Below are 21,763 nucleotides of genomic sequence, written 5' to 3' on the forward strand. Positions count from 1 at the left end.
GCTGTGGTTGCTGCTCGTCGAATTGCCCGTTTCGTTGACCAGACGAATAATTGAAACCACGCTGTTGTTCGGCTCGAGAATCATGAAGAAGAGTGTTGTGTTTCTGCGGACATTTGCTACAATTTCGTGAAGGACATGAATGAAACGTGTGTTTCGTCGTACGTAGGCAATTAGTACACAAACCCTTGCTGTTGATAAGATCATATTTTTGCCGAAGAGATAGAGCTGCTAGCTCTTGGATTTTGTTCGAATTTGGAAGAAGAAGAATATTGTCTGGACGTTGGAAGAACTTTCGCATACCCTTGTAAAAAGCCAAGAAAATCTTCATAAGATGGCATAGTATCTCCTTCAAATTCCTTCTTCGTTGTACTATCACTGTATTCCCTGGAGTCGATCGCATTGCAATGTCGGTCCCACTCGCGCTTTGTGTTAGGATCAAGACGAATGTAGAGATCAAAAACTAAACGAGAACTCCACTGATCGACTGGTTCTCCAAGTCTGCGAAGATTTGCCAAATGCTCCTCAAAACTGTCGATTAATTTTAAAAGCTCATCACTGCTCTCTTTCTGCATTGCTGGAGTGTCATGAAGACCTTGAATATGACAAAAAACTAAACGACGTTGGCTTTCATATCGGCGAATCAGCAGTTTCCAAGCCGTGTTGTAGCCCTCTTCGCTCACTTCAATGTGGCCGATCAAACGGGAAGCTTCACCTTGCACAAGACTTTTAAGATACTGCAACTTATCCACACCTCTGATTTCCGGACGACTTACAACACCAGCGTAGAAACTGTCACGGAAAGAAACCCAGTCTTCCGGTCGACCACTGAATTTCAGGAGCGGCAGTTCGGGATAGCGAATGTGGGAACCTGTGGGGGCAGAAGTTCCTTGGGGAAGGGGCGGAGCCGGTGGAATGAGGGTAGATTGTTGCTTGGGGAGTTTTGATTGCAAAGCCACTTTGAAGTTGAAGTAATATGTTTCAAACTTGAAGCGCTCTTTCTGAACCGAAATGACCTCGGATTTGGAAGAATAGGATTCCAGTTCGGCAGCGACTTCGAAAAATGTACGGTGGTATTCTTCAAGTTTGTCTAACCTTACCTGAGCCTGACATTGGTGATCCTCTGGTTTGTATTTATTCAGGAAAATTTCCAATAGCGACATAGACTCCATCAAGTTTGAGAGCCGCTGACGGAGTTTCAAATCCTTTCCTTCTTCGTCGCTCATCGTTTCGCCGTGCCTTCGCTACGATGTGCGAGGCAACCCACTAACCAGCAGTATGGCAAATTACCGACGGCAAAATTTGGTGATGCCGGTAATGCCGATCACTTTTGGCTATATCTGCTAGCCGATCACTTTTATCTGCTTACTCAGGAACGCTTCCTTTTCTTTTCCACTTTTTAATTCTCTTATTTCTCCAATTTCACTTTGATTTTTCTTCTCTTTTATTTTCACTTTGGTTTTGATTTTTATCTTTTTCACTCTGATTCTCTTTTTTTTTCTTTATATTGTTTTTTCACTTTCTTCCCACCTTTCTCTTCTTTCTTTACCCCTGATCACTCTTGGCCCTTATATTTCCAACCACGTGTGCTCAATCACACTTTTCTTGCCTTGCAACGGTGTGATTTACATCTTTATTTGCACAAATTTCGCGTTATTTTCCCCCACACTTTGATTTCAGGGCTTTATTTCGCCAGATATTCACTCTGAGGGAACACGTGGCCCAGAAACCCAAGCCGTTTCCCACCACAATGGATCCTTTCACAATGGACAATGGCTTCACACAAAGGATTTCGCACAATAACCCCAAGCCGTCTACAAAATGGCGTCAATCACGTTGTGATTTCCACGCCAATTGCGGCTTTATTCTTCACGGTTTTTCACTTGTCGTGATAATTTTCACGGAAAAGGCTTTCATCCGGCTCGAAGGACCATAATTGTACATGAAAATCAGCACTTTGTCCATTCGGATGAGAAGCCCTCCTGACACTTTGGGTACACCTTTTAAGATTCGCAACCACGTTGCTGAGAATCTTGGTTATAACAGTTCGACTTGTTTCACCGCAAATTAATTTCAGACTGAATTCTATCGCCCCAGAATACTTGGGAATTTCGCACACGTTAAATCAAATAAAAAGCCAACTTGAAGTGAAACTCTGGTTTTATTTCTCGTTGGACAAAACTATATTTCGCGCGCAATCGAACACTATGTGTTGCCTCGGTGAAATCTGCAGTCGAATAGACCGATCAGCAGAGCCACGCACGATCGTTTCAACTCGATCGTCTACCTAGGGTATTGTTCTACTCGAGTCAAGGTTTTCTACCTACGCTATTGTCCTCACTGTGTGTGGTGTGATACAATTCTGTGTGCCTAGCAAAGTGTAAGACGAAGTTTGTTAAATCAAAATCTAAATTCACAGTGGTGCTCAAATTTGGTATCAAACAAAGTCCATCAAGTTACCAACTGAGCGAATATTTCAATTAAAAAAGTGGCTCCAGAGATAAAGGGCATGCAAACTAAAATGCTAATCAGAGACCAAACTTTATTCTTTTATGTTCTTTTGTCGATTCGAAGAAACCAACTTTTTTTTATTATATTAAAACCACTGTATTTTTATTTTTATTATATACATTATTCGTTCGTGTTACATCGTTTATAATCGATTTAAATTATGATCTTCTCCTTCTTTGAATTACACACTGATTATTTAGAGTTTTTTTTTCTACTCATACAGTTATGCGATCGATTCGTGTTATTTTTATTTTTTATTCTTAAAATATTCTACCTTGGCAGAATTAATACTCTATCGACTGTGTTTACATTATTAAATTTAAACTCTCTTTGCTAGTTCATTAAAATTAGTGCTCATTAACTTGTGAGAGCGGGTAGAAATCATTTTACTTTTAAATCTTATTAGTAACAATCGTTTCTCTCAGTTACACTGTGGTTACATTTGAATTTGTTGTTTCTGCATAATTCTATATTGCATCCGTTCAGTTTTGTCTTTTTTTGTCGATAATTTCGTTCGTTGGTGGCCAATCTCAGTAGCGGGTGATGTCCCTGTCCGAATATTTCCCGCTCATTTTGCTGACCGAAAAACGATCCGAGTACCGGTCACGTTCATCGAACCGATCCGTTTTGTAGTCGATCTCGTGAGGCGTATAGCCGATGCTTTTCTGCCAGTGTTTGGTCCAGTACAGATCTTCGTTGCGCAGCTGTGAAGGAGTTTTGGCGTCACGACACACGATCACACAGTAGATCATGCTACCGATCAGGGTGGCAAATCCGAACACCAGAAACACCACACCGAGGATCCTGTTGGAGAGGAGAGGTTCTTTAGTAATTTTGAATGTAGCCTTTGCATCATTGCGTGCATGGGATATCTCACCAAACGAAGAGTGGCTCCATAAACTGCATCACTATCACAAATCCAAGCGTTATCAGGATAAGACCCAGGTTCAGCAGCAACATCAGACAGCAGACGCCCTTGACGTTGGGACAGAAAGGATTCGGTGCGGACATTGCCTCAACTTTTGCGCCATGACGGCGCGAACTCCGGCCAGTTTTTGCGGTGCTGGCAACACTGTAGACGCTCCGGGGACCCCGTGATGTGTTGTGCTGGTTTCGATGTGCGCTGTAACGACTGTAATTCCAGAAGAATGAAATAGAAAAAAAAACAATGGTTTGTTCGGAAAATGTTGAACAGGATGACCACATTTTTTTTCGTTTTGGAACTGCCAATTTATCCCGGGTTATGAAGGTTTTTCAGCTTATCAATGTTGGTAAAAAAAATCTTTATTGTAAGCTTTTGAAAAATTTACTATTTACAAATTTTCATTATTGTCAAATTACCATTAATTTGTAGTTTAGATGTAAAACTTGTTCAGAATAAGTCTGACTTCCAATTTTACAACATCTTATGTTGGTGAAAGGTCACTTCAAAAGTTGACATTCTCATATGGCAAAAATTCGAATGTTGATTACGAATTCTTCATTTTACACGTTCCAATTTATACAAGTTTTAGAAAAAAGATTAAAAAATCAGTTTAAAAAATGTTTTTAGTCATTTTTCAAATGGAGATGTTATCTACTATTGTTTGAAGAAAATTTCGCATATTTCAAACAAACATTCCTTACTTACAGCGTACTAGAATTTAAAATGTGAGCAGCGCTAATGAAATCGCTAAAAACTCAGTCTTGACCACTGAATATATTATAAATGTTAGCGATCTTTAACTTACAGTAGCGATTAGCATCAGAAAATTAAAAAAATAAATAAAAAAGATCAGAGAAACAGTAAATTTTTAAGACATAATATTATAATGCTTGGATGAGTTTGTCCTTAGAGAATGTTTGATTAAAACTAAAAGCTAGAGCATGGGTGGCCAACATTTTCAACAGATGGGCCAAATTTCAGAAATGAGACTTGCTGGCAGGCCAAAAGACATTTGCCTAAGTCAAATCAGGTATAGATTCATCTTAATAAGTAATTTCTGTTACTTGCATATTCTTACAAATTTTACTCCAATGAAAAATATGTAGTACAAATATTACGCAATACGAAATAGATTATCCCACCCAAATTATGTATGTAAATCTTTTTACGGGATTTGAAACCTTCTCGGTTTATTTATCCCAGAAATGTCAAATCGCATGACTACAATGGACATTAGGGCAATTTTTGGTCTCCAAATGTTAAAAAATGACCGCCAATTTTTCAAAAATTCCAAGTCCACCGTTCTCCTTAGAAAAATGTGAGAACACACTAAAATGGCAAATATTTCGCTCGAGATAATTGTTCTTCGAATCACAGAGAAACTGCCTTATTTTCACAAAATTCGAACGAAGCCCCACTCGCATTACTTAATTTGCATGTATGTATGTAGATAATCCACCTTGGGTGCACGGATTCACCGCAGCTTTGCCAACGTATGCTCTAAATTGCATTCTTTATATCAGGGGTGAGCAACCTTTTGAAACAACGGGCCAATTTCAGTTTCAATTTTTTTCGGCGGGCCGCACTCAAAATGACCCTGATTCAAATTTATTAAGAATTTTATTTCCTAATGCTGACTAATCGCTGTTAATCTTTTCTGTGCCATGTGGGTCATTGATTAATAATTGTTAGAAGTTTTGGGACAGTTAGCATTACATTCGTTTAGATTCTTAATTCTTGAAATTTTTCGATTTTTCCAAGGTTTTTTTTTTTTAAATATAATTAAAACACCCCTGCTGGGATATCTAGAGCCAATTTATGAAAATCTAATGACATTGATGTGAATTGTCATTATCCATTCCTAAAATGATTCAATCTATTTATGTTTGGCATGACTTTTCTAAACAAAAATATTTCACTTGTTTATGGTTTCTGTTTTGTCAATATTTCAGTGCTAACGAAACAAAGCCAGTTTTTGGCAAATTTTATAAAATCAATAAATCTCAAAATAACTTATCTTCGGAATATATTCGGAATTATTTACAAAACGACATTTATTTTTGAAGCTTAGAAAATCACTTTCCCACTGCATTAACTAATTCCCATTCTCATCTGTAACTTTAAGCATTCCAGATTGTCCGATTTATAATCGGATATCCAAGAAAAATTTGAGACAAGTCTGGTCGCACCTCCTAATTTAATAGAAACCCGACCGATTTTGGCCCACATTTATTCACATTAGTTTTAGAAATTCAGCATTAAGTTATGATAAAATTTCATATTTGGGTGAAAAAATAAATTTTTAGGGTTTTTTTTTTATTTATAATGAACTTTGAAAAACAAATGTAAGCTTTGAAAATTTTTTAGAAGAAAATCTTAAATTTAAAGTGATTTTTTTTGTATGGGATGAATCATCCAATAGGATGAAAATCCCTGAAAATAGTGATTTTTTTTATCTTTCTCTGATTTCGTTCGAATAATATGATATGGGACATATAAATATATGGATATATGAATATATGAATGATATGGGACAAATTCAAACACAATCAAGTGAAGTGCATGTTTGATGAAGTCATCGAAATATCATTTTTATTTATTTTAATATGCACTTGTATTTCATGATATTTAATGATAAAAACAATTTATTGTAGAAAGTCAACAAATTGTATTTCATTTGAGAAAAAACTTCGCGGGCCGCACATAAGTGTGCTAAGGGCCGCGCGTTGCTCATCCCTGCTTTAGATTATGAGTTCGGCAAATCTTCAATGCAACTTACGACCGACACCATGTCTCCGATGTGATCTGTTATGGAATGAATATACGTATATGTGTTTGTGTTATTTGGGGGATGATCCAATCATTTACGCAACCGTTAAAAAAATTATAACATTTTAAATGTTATGAATTTACGGCAGGTATTCCGCACACGTGTATATACCTGATCAGCTGGCAAATGATTAGCCATCTAAATATTCATTTTTGTAAAAACATATGTACGTTTATCAAGTTATTGTGTACTAGCTGACCCGGTGTGCTTTACTACACCTTCCCAAAATTCTTGAAATTTGTGATACCTAGTGATTTTACATTTAATTAAATTGCACAACATTAAAAATCTATTTTCGAAATCATTTTAACGGGTTTTTCAAAATAAAATTGAAACTCTTTATTTTGAAATCTCAATTGATTTTTTTTAAATCCGTAATTTATTCGTTTCTATAATTCTGCATTTCTTTGCTTCATAAGTTATGCCAAAATATTTTTTTTATATATAAAATCTTCGCTGTCGCTTTTTATTTTAGAGTGGGTCTCAAACTATCCTAGAAACATTTTTTATAACGAAATAATGTCATGGGACATAGTGTGTTCATTCTCGATAAGTTCTCGAGTTATAAAAAAAAATTAACCCTCTCCCCACTTTATATTTCCCCTTTGGCAGGAGAAAGCGGTCTCAAACCATCGAAGAAACATTGCCCGTACATATGCTCGCATGCTAATTTGGTTCCATTTTCTTGATTAGTTATCGAAATATTAAATATTGTATGAGTGACCCTCTTCCCACTTTTTATCGTTCTACTGAATGGAGGGAGGAGTGCTAAACCACAGGAAAAACATTTCTTGTGCTCGAATACTCTCTTAAGCCAATTTTGGTTCCGTTTGCTTTATTAGTTGTAGAGTTATGCTATAAGATTGGTATCGAAGAAACTCTTCCTACCTATCCCCTACCCGGAAGGAGGGGATTAAGATCAAACATTTCGTGTATTGAAATACACTCCCATGCCCAGTTCTGTTCCATTTGCTCGATTGTATGACTGTTCCCATATCATATTTGGTTCCATTTATTAGATAAGTTCTTGGTTTATGCAAAACAATCGTATGTGAGCTCCCGTCTTCTCTAATTGTATCCCAAATTGAAGGAGAAAGAAGTATCAAATAAGCAAAAATCTGTCTTACGTATCCAAATGCTTCCTCATGCCAAAGTTGATTCCATTTGCTCGATTAGTTCTCGAGTTATGCGAAAAATTGTAAAGGCGCCACCCTCTCTCCTTCCTATCACTCAACTGGACTGGAAGTAGTACCGAATAATCACAGAAACATTCCTTGTGCTCAAATACCGTCCTAAGCCAAATTTCATTCCATTTGCTGGGAAAGAGTCCGAGTGATGTAAAAAATGGTATGGGAGCACCCTTTTCCTTTAAGATTTTTCGAATTAACGGAGGATTTTAAAAATATCATAGAAACATTTCTCGTAATCAAATACCTTCCCTCGATAAATTTGGTTTCATTTGCTTGATTATTTTTCCAGTAATGCTGAAAATTGTGAAGGAACCCCTTCCCCACTTTTTATCTCCTCACTGGACAGAGGGAGGGGTACCAAATATTCATAGAACTATTTATCGTACCCATATACCCTTCCAGACCAATTTGTTTTCATTTGCTCGAAAAGTTTTCAAGTTATGTGATAAAAATCAAAAATTACATCCGAAAATCAAAATGATGATGATGGTGGCATGGAAGAATTTTGAATTTCAATATAGGTACATAGTCTTAGAATAAAACAGATTATTTTGGATTTCTGTTTCGTTTTCAGGTTTTAATTTTCTAATAATCCGGTGCGGTGGCCACCCTGCGTTGGATGATTCCACGAATAATCTTGCGTACCTGATTTCCGAGGGTGCCTTGTAGGCTGCCGATGTGACATAGATGTCGCTTCCATGATCGCCTCCGTGGTGATCGTAGCTGAGCGCCGATGGTGCCCTCGGGGGTGCCCTAGTGGGCGGACTAGAAAGAGGTCGAGGGCCTCCATGGACTCCGGATATCGCCGACCCATTGCTATGGGTTCCACTGTTTCCGGTTCCGTTAGCAACGACGCCACGAGGCTTCCGGGAGGGTGCTGTCGGTGGGGTGGCCCGTTCGTTTGCTACCGTATACTCGGACACGGTTCGATCCGAAGGGGCCCGCTGACTGTCCTCGCCATCCGTCGAATAGCCGCGATTCGCCTGGGCATAGGGCAGATCGACCGTATCACGGCCACCACGACTGGCGATGTAGTGGTTCCCCTTAACCCTGGAATAACAAAAAAAATAAAAAAGGATAAGAACACGACAAATTTTTATCCCTCAAATTTGGATCACATACTTTTTAACCGTCCGTTCATGAATATTTTTCAGCATATTTCTGTCGTTGAAGACTTTAATTTTGAAGCGTTTCGAAAGACGGGGTTGACTTGAAAACTATTCGCCTAACAGCGATCCCAATATAACAGCAATGCTCGGGCAGGAATGTAGCCTCCGAAATTCAGGGAATCACGCCGCCGTTGAGCAGCAGGTGCGTGAATTGGACAAAAGGGGGCGCTAACGATCGCAAACTGCCAACCTGCTCACACTTCATTGGTAACTGCGAATTTTTACCAATGAACTCAAAAGCGCTGTTGACTTCAACCCAAAGTAAGTAGGTAAGTAATTGTTGAAGTGATCACGCTCCTTTAAGACTCCTTTAAGAATCAACGGGGGCTTGCCGCAATTGTGGAGTTCAGCCTATGTGCATAGATCTGAAAGTGAAACGAAAAAGAAAATCGATTAAGTATAGTTATTAGAGTCGTGGTACGTTAGATGGTTGATAATTTGCATAAGGTGTGTTTATGTTTCTGTAGGGCTTGTGTGAGAGTCATAACGATCTCCATGGGCTATTATTAAAGTGAGTTGCAAAATGGTTATAAATTCGTTTGATGAATGGTTCCATGATAAAGGATGTCCATTATGAGAAACCTCATAGCGTATTTTGTGCAAAATATATTTAATTGAATTAGAATAGTAAAACCTTAGATTTCTTAGAAAAAGTTAAAATTGAAAAAAAAATACCGGAAAATTTAAACCGAAAACGACTCTTCTAGAACGAAGCATCATGGGGTAATTTTTGTCATTTTTTTTTAAATATTTATAATGTTTGAAATTTTGGTCATTTTTGGGATTTTTGTATTTTTTGTAATTTTTGTCATTTTTGTAATTTTTGTCATTTTTGTCATTTTTGTAACTTTTTTTTGTTTTTGTAATTTTTGTTTTTTTTTGCATTTTTGTCATTCTTGTCATTTTTGACAATTTTGTAATTTTTGTCATTTTCTGTAAATTTTGTAACTTTTGTTATTTTGTCAATTTTTTAATTTTTGTTATTTCAGTAATTTTTGTAATTTTTATCATTTTTGTCATATTTGTCATTTTTATAATTTTTGCCATTTTTGTCATTTTTGTCTTTTTTGTGATTTTTGATTTTTTTGTAATTTTTGTAATTTCTGTAATTTTTGTTATTTTTATTATTTTTGGTATATTTGTTATTTTTGTAGTTTCGGTAATTTTTGTATTTTTGTCATTTTTGTCATTATCGTATTTTATGTAATTTTTGTAGTTTTCGCAAGTTTTGTATTTTTTTATTTTTGTAACATATTTGTTTATTTTGTAATATTGTTAATTTTTGTTGTTTTTGTATTTTTTTTTGAATTTTTGTATTTTTTTTTAAACTTTTGTCATTTTTGATATATTAGAAATGTTTTAATTTTTGTAATTTTTGTCATTTTTTTAAAAAATTTTATAATGTTTGAAATTTGTGTCATTTTTGTAATTTTTGTAAATTTTGTAATTTATGAAAATTTTGTAACTTTTGCTATTTTTGCCATTTTTTTAAAATTTTGTCATTTTTTTAAATATTTGCCATTTTTGTCAATTTTTGTCATTTTTGTAACTTTTTATGTTTGTAATTTTTGTCATTTTTGTTATTTTTGCCATTTTTGTCATTCTTGTCATTTTTGTCATTTTTGTCATTTTTGATTTTTTTTGTAATTTTTGTAGTTTTTGTTGTTTTAAATATTTTTGTTATTTTTGTCATTTTTGTTATTTTTGTTATTTTTGTCATTTTTGTTTTTTATTATTTTTGGTATATTTATTATTTTGTTAATTTTGGTAATTTCTGTAATTTTTCGAAATTTTTGTCATTTTCGTATTTTTTGTAATTTTAGCAATTTTTGTAATTTGCGCAATTTTGTAATTTTTTATTTTTGTAACATTTTTATTAATTTTGTAATATTATAAATTTTTGCTATTTTTGTATTTTTTGTTATTTGTGTACTATTTGTAATTTTTTTTAATTTTTGTAATTTTTGTCATTATTGTCATTATTGTCATTTTTGTCATTTTTGTCATTTTTGTCATTTTTGTCATTTTTGTCATTTTTGTCATTTTTGTCATTTTTGTCATTTTTGTCATTTTTGTCATTTTTGTCATTTTTGTCATTTTTGTCATTTTTGTCATTTTTGTCATTTTTGTCATTTTTGTCATTTTTGTCATTTTTGTCATTTTTGTCATTTTTGTCATTTTTGTCATTTTTGTCATTTTTGTCATTTTTGTCATTTTTGTCATTTTTGTCATTTTTGTCATTTTTGTCATTTTTGTCATTTTTGTCATTTTTGTCATTTTTGTCATTTTTGTCATTTTTGTCATTTTTGTCATTTTTGTCATTTTTGTCATTTTTGTCATTTTTGTCATTTTTGTCATTTTTGTCATTTTTGTCATTTTTGTCATTTTTGTCATTTTTGTCATTTTTGTCATTTTTGTCATTTTTGTCATTTTTGTCATTTTTGTCATTTTTGTCATTTTTGTCATTTTTGTCATTTTTGTCATTTTTGTCATTTTTGTCATTTTTGTCATTTTTGTCATTTTTGTCATTTTTGTCATTTTTGTCATTTTTGTCATTTTTGTCATTTTTGTCATTTTTGTCATTTTTGTCATTTTTGTCATTTTTGTCATTTTTGTCATTTTTGTAATTTTTGTAATTTTTGTAATTTTTGTCATTTTTGTCATTTTTGTCATTTTTGTCATTTTTGTCCTTTTTGTCATTTTTGTCATTTTTGTCATTTTTGTCATTTTTGTCATTTTTGTCATTTTTGTCATTTTTGTCATTATTGTCATTATTGTCATTTTTGTCATTTTTGTCATTTTTGTCATTTTTGTCATTTTTGTCATTTTTGTCATTTTTGTCATTTTTGTCATTTTTGTCATTTTTGTCATTTTTGTCATTTTTGTCATTTTTGTCATTTTTGTCATTTTTGTCATTTTTGTCACTTTTGTCCTTTTTGTCATTTTTGTCATTTTTGTCATTTTTGTCATTTTTGTCATTTTTGTCATTTTTGTCATTTTTGTCATTTTTGTCATTTTTGTCATTTTTGTCATTTTTGTCATTTTTGTCATTTTTGTCATTTTTGTCATTTTTGTCATTTTTGTCATTTTTGTCATTTTTGTCATTTTTGTCATTTCTGTCATTTTTGTCATTTTTGCCATTTTTGTCATTTTTGTCATTTTTTTTTTAATTTTTGAAATTTTTGTCATGTTTGTGATTTTTGTAATTTTTTTGTAAATTCAGTAAATTTGGTATCTTTTGTTATTTTTGTCATTTTTTTTTAAATTTTAGAAATTTTTGTCATTTTTGTCATTTTTGTTATTTTTGTCAATTTTTCAAAAAAAATGTAATTTTAGTAATTTTTGTAATTTTAGTAATTTACGTAATTTTAGTAATTTTTGTCATTTTTGTCATTTTTGTCATTTTTGTCATTTTTGTCATTTTTGTCATTTTTGTCATATTTGTCATTTTTGTCATTTTTGTCATTTTTGTCATTTTTGTCATTTTTGTCATTTTTGTCATTTTTGTCATTTTTGTCATTTTTGTCATTTTTGGCATTTTTGTCATTTTTGTCATTTTTGTCATTTTTGTCATTTTTGTCATTTTTGTCATTTTTGTCATTTTTGTCATTTTTGTCATTTTTGTCATTTTTGTCATTTTTGTCATTTTTGTCATTTTTGTCATTTTTGTCATTTTTGTCATTTTTGTCATTTTTGTCATTTTTGTCATTTTTGTCATTTTTGTCATTTTTGTCACTTTTGTCCTTTTTGTCATTTTTGTCATTTTTGTCATTTTTGTCATTTTTGTCATTTTTGTCATTTTTGTCATTTTTGTCATTTTTGTCATTTTTGTCATTTTTGTCATTTTTGTCATTTTTGTCATTTTTGTCATTTTTGTCATTTTTGTCATTTTTGTCATTTTTGTCATTTTTGTCATTTTTGTCATTTTTGTCATTTTTGTCATTTTTGTCATTTTTGTCATTTTTGTCATTTTTGTCATTTTTGTCATTTTTGTCATTTTTGTCATTTTTGTCATTTTTGTCATTTAAGTTATTTTAGTTGTTTTAGTTATTTTTGTCATTTTTGTCATTTTTGTAATTTTTGTTATTTATGTCCTTTTTGACTTTTTTTTTCATTTTGGTCATTTTTGTCATTTTTGTCATTTTTGTCATTTTTGTCATTTTTGTCATTTTTGTCATTTTTGTCATTTTTGTCATTTTTGTCATTTTTGTCATTTTTGTCATTTTTGTCATTTTTGTCATTTTTGTCATTTTTGTCATTTTTGTCATTTTTGTCATTTTTGTCATTATTGTCATTATTGTCATTTTTGTCATTTTTGTCATTTTTGTAATTTTTGTAATTTTTGTCATTTTTATCGTTTTTGACACTTTTGACACTTTTGTCATTTTTGTCATTTTTGTCATTTTTGTCATTTTTGTCATTTTTGTCATTTTTTTCATTTTTGTCATTTTTGTCATTTATGTCATTTTTGTCATTTTTGTCATATTTGTCATATGTGCCATTTTTGTCATTTTTGTCATTTTTGTCATTTTTGTTATTTTTGTCATTTTTGTCATTTTTGTCATTTTTGTCATTTTTGTCATTTTTGTCATTTTTGAAATTTTTGTAATGTTAGTTATTTTTGTATTTTTTTTATTTTTGTTATTTTTAGTGTATTTGTTATTTTGGTAATTTTGGTAATTTTTGTAATTTTACAAATTTTTGTCATTTTTGTATTTTTTGTAATTTTTGCATATTTTGAAATTTTCTTAATTTTTGTTTTTTTTTTAATTTTTGTAACTTTTTTGTCATTTTTGTAATTTTTGTAATTTTTGTAATTTTTGTAATTTTTGTAATTTTTGTAATTTTTGTAATTTTTGTAATTTTTGTCATTTTTGTCATTTTTGTCATTTTTGTCATTTTTTTCATTTTTGTCATTTTTGTCATTTTTGTCATTTTTGTCATTTTTGTCATTTTTGTCATTTTTGTCATTTTTGTCATTTTTGTCATTTTTGTCATTTTTGTCATTTTTGTCATTTTTGTCATTTTTGTCATTTTTGTCATTTTTGTCATTTTTGTCATTTTTGTCATTTTTGTCATTTTTGTCATTTTTGTCATTTTTGTCATTTTTGTCATTTTTGTCATTTTTGTCATTTTTGTCATTTTTGTCATTTTTGTCATTTTTGTCATTTTTGTCATTTTTGTCATTTTTGTCATTTTTGTCATTTTTGTCATTTTTGTCATTTTTGTCATTTTTGTCATTTTTGTCATTTTTGTCATTTTTGTCATTTTTGTCATTTTTGTCATTTTTGTCATTTTTGTCATTTTTGTCATTTTTGTCATTTTTGTCATTTTTGTCATTTTTGTCATTTTTGTCATTTTTGTCATTTTTGTCATTTTTGTAATTTTTGTAATTTTTGTCATTTTTGTCATTTTTGTCATTTTTGTCATTTTTGTCATTTTTGTCATTTTTGTCATTTTTGTCATTTTTGTCATTTTTGTCATTTTTGTCATTTTTGTCATTTTTGTCATTTTTGTCATTTTTGTCATTTTTGTCATTTTTGTCATTTTTGTCATTTTTGTCATTTTTGTCATTTTTGTCATTTTTGTCATTTTTGTCATTTTTGTCATTTTTGTCATTTTTGTCATTTTTGTCATTTTTGTCATTTTTGTCATTTTTGTCATTTTTGTCATTTTTGTCATTTTTGTCATTTTTGTCATTTTTGTCATTTTTGTCATATTTGTCATTTTTGTCATTTTTGTCATTTTTGTCATTTTTGTCATTTTTGTCATTTTTGTCATTTTTGTCATATTTGTCATTTTTGTCATTTTTGTCATTTTTGTCATTTTTTTCATTTTTGTCATTTTTGTCATTTTTGTCATTTTTGTATTTTTTGTAATTTTTGTTATTTTTGTCATTTTTGTAATTTTTGTATTTTATGTAATTTTTGTAATGTTTGTATTTTTGTAATTTTTTAATTATTGTAATTTTTTAATTTTTGTCATTTTTGTAATTTATGTCATTTTTGTAATTTTTGTAATTTTTGTAATTTTTGTAATTTTTGTAATTTTTGTAATTTTTGTAATTCTTGTAATTTTTGTAATTTTTGTAATTCTTGTAATTTTTGTAATTTTTGTAATTTTTGTAATTTTTGTAATTTTTGTTATTTTTATAATGTTTGTCATTTTTGAAATTTTTGTCATTTTTGTCATATTTGTGATTTTTGAATTTTTTGTGGTTTTTGTAGTTTTTGTTGTTTTTAATATTTTTGTTATTTTTGTCATTTTTGTAATTTTTGTAATTTTTGTAATTTTTGTAATTTTTGTAATTTTTGTCATTTATGTAATTTTTGTCATTTTTGTCATTTTTGTCATTTTTGTCATTTTTGTCATTTTTGTCATTTTTGTCATTTTTGTCATTTTTGTCATTTTTGTCATTTTTGTCATTTTTGTCATTTTTGTCATTTTTGTCATTTTTGTCATTTTTGTCATTTTTGTCATTTTTGTCATTTTTGTCATTTTTGTCATTTTTGTCATTTTTGTCATTTTTGTCATTTTTGTCATTTTTGTCATTTTTGTCATTTTTGTCATTTTTGTCATTTTTGTCATTTTTGTCATTTTTGTCATTTTTGTCATTTTTGTCATTTTTGTCATTTTTGTCATTTTTGTCATTTTTGTCATTTTTGTCATTTTTGTCATTTTTGTCATTTTTGTCATTTTTGTCATTTTTGTCATTTTTGTCATTTTTGTCATTTTTGTCATATTTGTCATTTTTGTCATTTTTGTCATTTTTGTCATTTTTGTCATTTTTGTCATTTTTGTCATTTTTGTCATTTTTGTCATTTTTGTCATTTTTGTCATTTTTGTCATTTTTGTCATTTTTGTCATTTTTGTCATTTTTGTCATTTTTGTCATTTTTGTCATTTTTGTCATTTTTGTCATTTTTGTCATTTTTGTCATATTTGTCATTTTTGTCATTTTTGTCATTTTTGTCATTTTTGTCATTTTTGTCATTTTTGTCATTTTTGTCATTTTTGTCATATTTGTCATTTTTGTCATTTTTGTCATTTTTGTCATTTTTGTCATTTTTGTCATTTTTGTCATTTTTGTCATTTTTGTCATTTTTGTATTTTTTGTAATTTTTGTTATTTTTGTCATTTTTGTAATTTTTGTATTTTATGTAATTTTTGTAATGTTTGTATTTTTGTCATTTTTTAATTATTGTAATTTTTTAATTTTTGTCATTTTTGTAATTTATGTCATTTTTGTAATTTTTGTAATTTTTGTAATTTTTGTAATTTTTGTAATTTTTGTAATTTTTGTAATTCTTGTAATTTTTGTAATTTTTGTAATTTTTGTAATTTTTGTAATTTTTGTAATTTTTGTAATTTTTGTAATTTTTGTTATTTTTATAATGTTTGTCATTTTTGAAATTTTTGTCATTTTTGTCATATTTGTGATTTTTGAATTTTTTGTGGTTTTTGTAGTTTTTGTTGTTTTTAATATTTTTGTTATTTTTGTCATTTTTGTAATTTTTGTAATTTTTGTAATTTTTGTCATTTTTGTAATTTTTGTAATTTTTGTCATTTATGTAATTTTTGTCATTTTTGTCATTTTTGTCATTTTTGTCATTTTTGTCATTTTTGTCATTTTTGTCATTTTTGTCATTTTTGTCATTTTTGTCATTTTTTTAGTTATTGTAATTTTTGATATTTTTTTAATTTTTGTAATTTTTGTCATTTTTGTTATTATTGTAATTTTTGTAATTTTGGTATTTTTTTTTCATTTTTTTCATTTTTGTCATTTTTGTCATTTTTGACAGTTTTGTCATTTTTGTAATTTCAGTACATCTCTGAAGATTTATAAATTTTAAATTCGGTTTTCTTATCAAAATTTCCATACAAAATTAATACTTGTTGTGCTTATTCAAGATTGGATCAATCGTCATCAAAAATTGTATTGCTATTCGGTATTAAAAGCAATAAAACAAAGTTATGACAGGTGTTACTTTTAATAAATTTGAAATTTCCATACAAAGCTTTCAGCAGTCCAATGTACATTTGTACTTATGTAGCTTTACATTACGGAAAAAATGGCCATGTCCGTAAAATGTTAAATGTCAGTCACTCTCCCCCGCAAGAGGAAGTTGTCATCGTCTTTCGCTCGGCCACTGTTGATCTGCTAAAGGTGTTTGACTAACTTTTTTTCAAATGTAGGTACCGATTTTGTGAGAAGGTATCAGATTGATATTGGGTCTAGAAGTAACCCATAGTCATTCAGTATTCGGTAGGTGTGGTCCACGTCTGTCTGTCTGTGGGAAGCATTCGAGGGAAATGAAACCTGCAACCGTATAGTGCTATAGCCAGGTAAAGGCACAAGCTCACCCCCTTTCAGAGTGTGCACAGGTGATTCAGAGGGCTCAAAGATGTAGAGCCCGTTTAACTATCATTTACATTGCCGGTCGTTCATTTTCCCATGTTGTAGGTTGATAGGTGTAAGACCCGCCCTGTCCCGGAATGTTCACCGGATTGTCTGAGCAAGTTAAACGACGACTGCCACCAGAAGCCAATCGTCCGTTGTTGTTTGTTGTTGTCTGCTGTTGGCCCAGGTCGTGACCATTCTGGCAGACTAACCTGGGCCAAGGTAAAGGCGAATGAATGAAGCAAAAAGAACTGTACAGATCCAATTACTCTCATTCGGCTCCCGGTGTGTCATATATTTCGAAATTTCATCCGTAGGTACTGTCCATGTTCTTCGAAACAGGGTGGAGTTCCGTAGATCTCCACGAACCGTACCACCTGTCCAGTACCAGACCCTTGAAAACAGGGCACAACACCCGGTAAGGTTGAGAAATTCATTTAACGTCTGTCTAATGTGAATGGAAACTAAAGGAAAAAGAGATAAAATGTTTCCAACATCCTTCGAGCAGATAATTTCGTAATTTGTTGCAACACATTCGGATCTCTATGGCGTTTTATTATAATTCGGGCTCTCAGTCGAGTGTTATTTTTCTATTAAAATACTAATAGGATCGAGCCAAGGGTTTCCTCATTATAACAAAAAGCATTTCAATATAACCCCAATTAGTCCATTTCATCTGGGATTAGACCAGATGCAAATCTAATCTCAACTCGGATGTTTTACCTTTCAGTTTTGTTTTATCACTACATTGGGATCTATGTTAGTCCATGCACAAACTGCACATAACCTACTAGCTAACTAACTAACTAACTAACGAACAGGCTAGAGCTGACTGGCTTGGAGCTCTCGATGTCGGATTGAAAAAAAAAAACATGAAATCATCCATCCGAACCAACGAGTGAGGCACAAACGGTTAGCTTGGCTAAGCCAAGGGGCAAGGTGTGGTCCCAACAGTCATTTAACCTAAATTTGCACAATCCGATTGGGAGAGGACGATTTGAGAAATGATTTTAAACGATTATTCAACCCTTTTGCCGATACCGATCGCTTCAGGTTAACTATTTAGTTGAGCATTTATCTGTGCTCTAGGCAAGCTAAGAGACGGGCCAGGCAATCCCATTAAGCTGCAAGGGCAAGTAAGTTCGAGTTTGAGGATTTTGATTGTGAATTTCAATTGTTTTTCAATAAGCTTCATTAAAATCGTACTTCATTGTGACTTTGCAACATTTTTTTAGGTTCATCAACTGTTTCTCAATTTTGGCACAACCAAACAAATGATTGCAAAAACAAAAAATGCCATCACTTAATTGTTGTCTTTAGCACCACCCAAGTGAAAAATGAGAGACTAAGCTAAAAATCAAGTTTCAGTAGCCTTATAAACAACAAAATGGTTTACATATGGGATTAAAAAAGTTTTTCTTTTTTGCGATCACCTTCATGAACATGTGTACCCAAAATTCAGCCTTCACTCCAATCATGAGTTCTCAATATTTCAACGTCATTGGTATAAGAAGTGTACCTACGCCAGCGGCGATGATTTGATTTGAAATCAGCGGCATTAACCTCCTTTTTCTAATATTTTTTTCAACGGGACACCCCCAGGGGAACACACCACGTTCGTCGCCACGCAGTTTTACTAGCCGGGCCCAATGAAATTTTCAGAGAGAGAAAGCAAAGAGGGAGAACTCCCATATTTGAAACGTGTGGCGAAGCTGAGCGCTAAACTTAAGTAAGAGAGCGTCACACGCTTTTTGATGTGACGGGGCCCCCAGGAAATACACCCGTCACCCGAATATGGGTGCCGTGGCGACGAACGTGTTAATGGTCACAGGGAGTTATCATAGAATAAATACTGTTACTTAATTTTCTATAAAGAAATATGCTGACTTACTAAAAGAAACACTTATTATCACAACATTAAAATACTGATTATATTTCAAACAAATTCGTTTTGGTTCTAAGAACTCGTTTACTTGACCGTGTATACTATCAATGAACTAATGTGATGTATAAAGAACTTACGCTACAATGCGTGGCCGATACTTACATATCAAAATTCCGCTTTTTTTACAATCCCCGGTAAATAGAATCATCAAAAATGTTTGGATGAAATTTCTGTCTGTACCCTCTTATATCAAATTTTCCCTCAACAAGCTTTATGAATAATAAGAACAGCTGCTTTCTGAAAATTATGAACTACTAGCTGACCCGGTGTGCTTTGCTACACCTTTCAAAATCAATTGATATTTTCAGTAATTATTCAAATTTTTATTGTTTTGTTGGCATTATTTTAAATCACGTTATAACATAATTCATAAGCAACTGCTATAAAATGAGAGCTGCAGCTGGAGTTTCGAATTGCAACACAAAGATAAATTAAACAAATATTCTGAATCTTGATCTATAAATTTGTGTTAAAGATCTGATAATTTTAATCTGTTTTTTGAGCTTCGCCATAAAAAGGAGGGTCTCGAATTAATCGTACGCAAACAATCTAATTTATATAATATGGTTATTTTTTCTTGATATGTTCTGGATTTATGCTTAAAAACTGATAAGAGAGTCCCCCCTGTCCTTCTCTTTACCCCCTGCTGAATGGAGGTCGTGGTTTTTAATAATCATACCCATTTTTTTCGTTCCCATAAATCCTCTTATATCAAATATAGTTATAGTTATATAGCTTTACAGCAAAATTGTTATGGAGCCTCTTTCCTTCCCCTCGTTACATTGTAAAGCATAAAAGTCTATAACAATCGTAGAACCAGATCTCGTAACCAAGTATATTGCCATGCCATATTTGTTTCCATTTGTTGGCTTCGTTAGCATAAATTAGAACTTATGCTAACAAAATTGTATTGGGCTCACCTCCCTCCTCCCATGTCCTACTCACTGAAAGAAGGATGATATGTCCGATAATCATAGAATCATACCAAAATGATATCTCGTATTTAAATTAAATTCTTGGGTTATGCATAAACTTGAACATAAAAGTATTTTTCGTACTCAAATACTTTTTGATGCAAATTTGGTTTCATTTGCTCGATTAATTTTCGAGTTATCCAAAAAAAAGTTGTATGGAAGCCCCCCTTCTCCCTTTATACCTTTCCGCTGAAAAAAAAAATGGGGCTTAACTTTATAATAGAAACATTTCTCGTATCCAAATACCATCACATGCCAAATATGGTACAATTTGCTCGATCAGCTCTCCAGTAACACTGAAAACTGTAACGGAGACCTCTCGTCCCCCTTTTAATCCATTTGCTGTTGTAGTTCTCGAGTAATGCAGTAAAAATTGTATGAAACTCCCCTCCCTCTTTCCTTTCTTCCCGCTGGAAGAAGAAAGGGGTCTCAAACATTCATTAGAACATGTCACGTTCCCAAATACCCGCCCATGCCAAATTTGATTCCATTTGCTTAATTAGTTTTTGAGTTATGTAAAAAATTATAAAATAGGCCCCCTCCCCCTTTTTATCTCCCTACTTAAAAAAAGCGAGGGGTCTCAAATAATCATAGAAATATTTTTCGTATCCAAATACCTTCCCATGCCAAATTTTGTTCCAATATCTTGATTGGTTTTCGAATTAAATGAAAAATTGTGAGGTAGCCCCCCCCTTTCCCACTGAGAGGAGGGAGGAGTAACTAATATTCATAGAAAAATTTCTCGTTCCCAAACACCACCCCATGCCAAATTTGATACTATTTGCTTGATTGGTTCTCGAGTTATGCAAAAAATTGTCTTTTGTTTGGGAGGCCCCTCCCTCCCTTCATGAGAGAGGTAGGGGTCTCAAACCATAATAGGAACCTTCCCTGCCTCCAATACCCCCACCTGCCAAGTTTCACGCAAATCGGTCCAGTAATTTTCGAGTCTATAGGGAACAGACAGACAGACAGAAAGACAGACAGAATTCCATTGTCAATTTCTATACAAAAAAGCCATGCATCAAGAATTTCTGCATCTCTTAGCTGTAGCTTTTGACAACTGCTTGACAAACAGTTATCATTCATAGAGGATGGCGCATGGCGTAGAGGATAGCCTTCAAGTTTTCTAAGCCAGCGGGCATGAGATCGAATCCAGGTCACGGCTTACATAGTACACTTGTTGTGGGTTGGTGGTTTTAGCATCTGTAAGATGCTAGCCATCATGTCCTCGATGTACGCTGAGAGTTAAGAAAAGGAAATCTCTTCGAGGAAACATCAAGTTTCATTAGGATCCTGTTCGTGTTTGTGTTCGTTTTTTTTAAAGGAGTGTTAGATCAACATATTTATTTTGAAACATTCTGTGCGAAAAGTAAGTAAAAATTATGATTGGCTTTGGTTGATTGTCGATTTCAGTGGACCCCGTCTAAAGGCAAGGTTGGGCACTAGAGGGTTAACCCTCGTTCTCCATCTGGCTCAGGTGTAGTACACTGGTCAAGCTGTCAGATGGACAAGGTGAAGGTATGAAATTGTTGTGAGCTCGAATTTTATTGATGGCATTTTTTTTTAAATTATCTTGTTTCTGGGATGACATATAAAATAGGATGAAAATCCCATTAAATGTTTTTCTTGTTTAGCTCGAACGTAGTGGGCATTAGACTGAGTCGATCGCTAGGCACCCAGCAGTGGTGTCAATTGAATTTATGGTTTATCAATCCAAAAAGACATACACCTGTTAAACAGCTAATAACTTTTTTGTCCAAAAACATTCGAAGTTATGACATTCCACAAAGTTGTTCAGCGGAAAATTTCCTTGAAGGAATTT

The 21,763-nt window shown here is 32.0% G+C and overlaps 1 protein-coding gene across 3 annotated transcripts in view; it reads right to left on the bottom strand.

Annotated features, from left to right (window-relative positions):
* Positions 1–2,139: 2,139 nt before the first annotated feature.
* The window catches only part of LOC129755768 (uncharacterized), a 208,657-nt gene continuing 189,033 nt past the window's right edge, over positions 2,140–21,763 (bottom strand). For all 3 annotated transcript variants that reach the window (XM_055752409.1, XM_055752408.1, XM_055752407.1), the window contains 4 exons: positions 8,576–8,987; positions 8,099–8,503; positions 3,386–3,640; positions 2,140–3,312 (listed from right to left, as the gene is read on the bottom strand). In XM_055752409.1, coding sequence (XP_055608384.1) covers positions 3,039–3,312; positions 3,386–3,640; positions 8,099–8,503; positions 8,576–8,610 — 969 coding nt within the window. In that variant the 5' untranslated portion in view covers positions 8,611–8,987 and the 3' untranslated portion in view covers positions 2,140–3,038. The remainder of the gene's footprint in view (positions 3,313–3,385; positions 3,641–8,098; positions 8,504–8,575; positions 8,988–21,763) is intronic.

This window comes from Uranotaenia lowii, chromosome 3, assembly GCF_029784155.1.
Source record: "Uranotaenia lowii strain MFRU-FL chromosome 3, ASM2978415v1, whole genome shotgun sequence".
NCBI classification, from domain to species: domain Eukaryota; kingdom Metazoa; phylum Arthropoda; class Insecta; order Diptera; family Culicidae; genus Uranotaenia; species Uranotaenia lowii.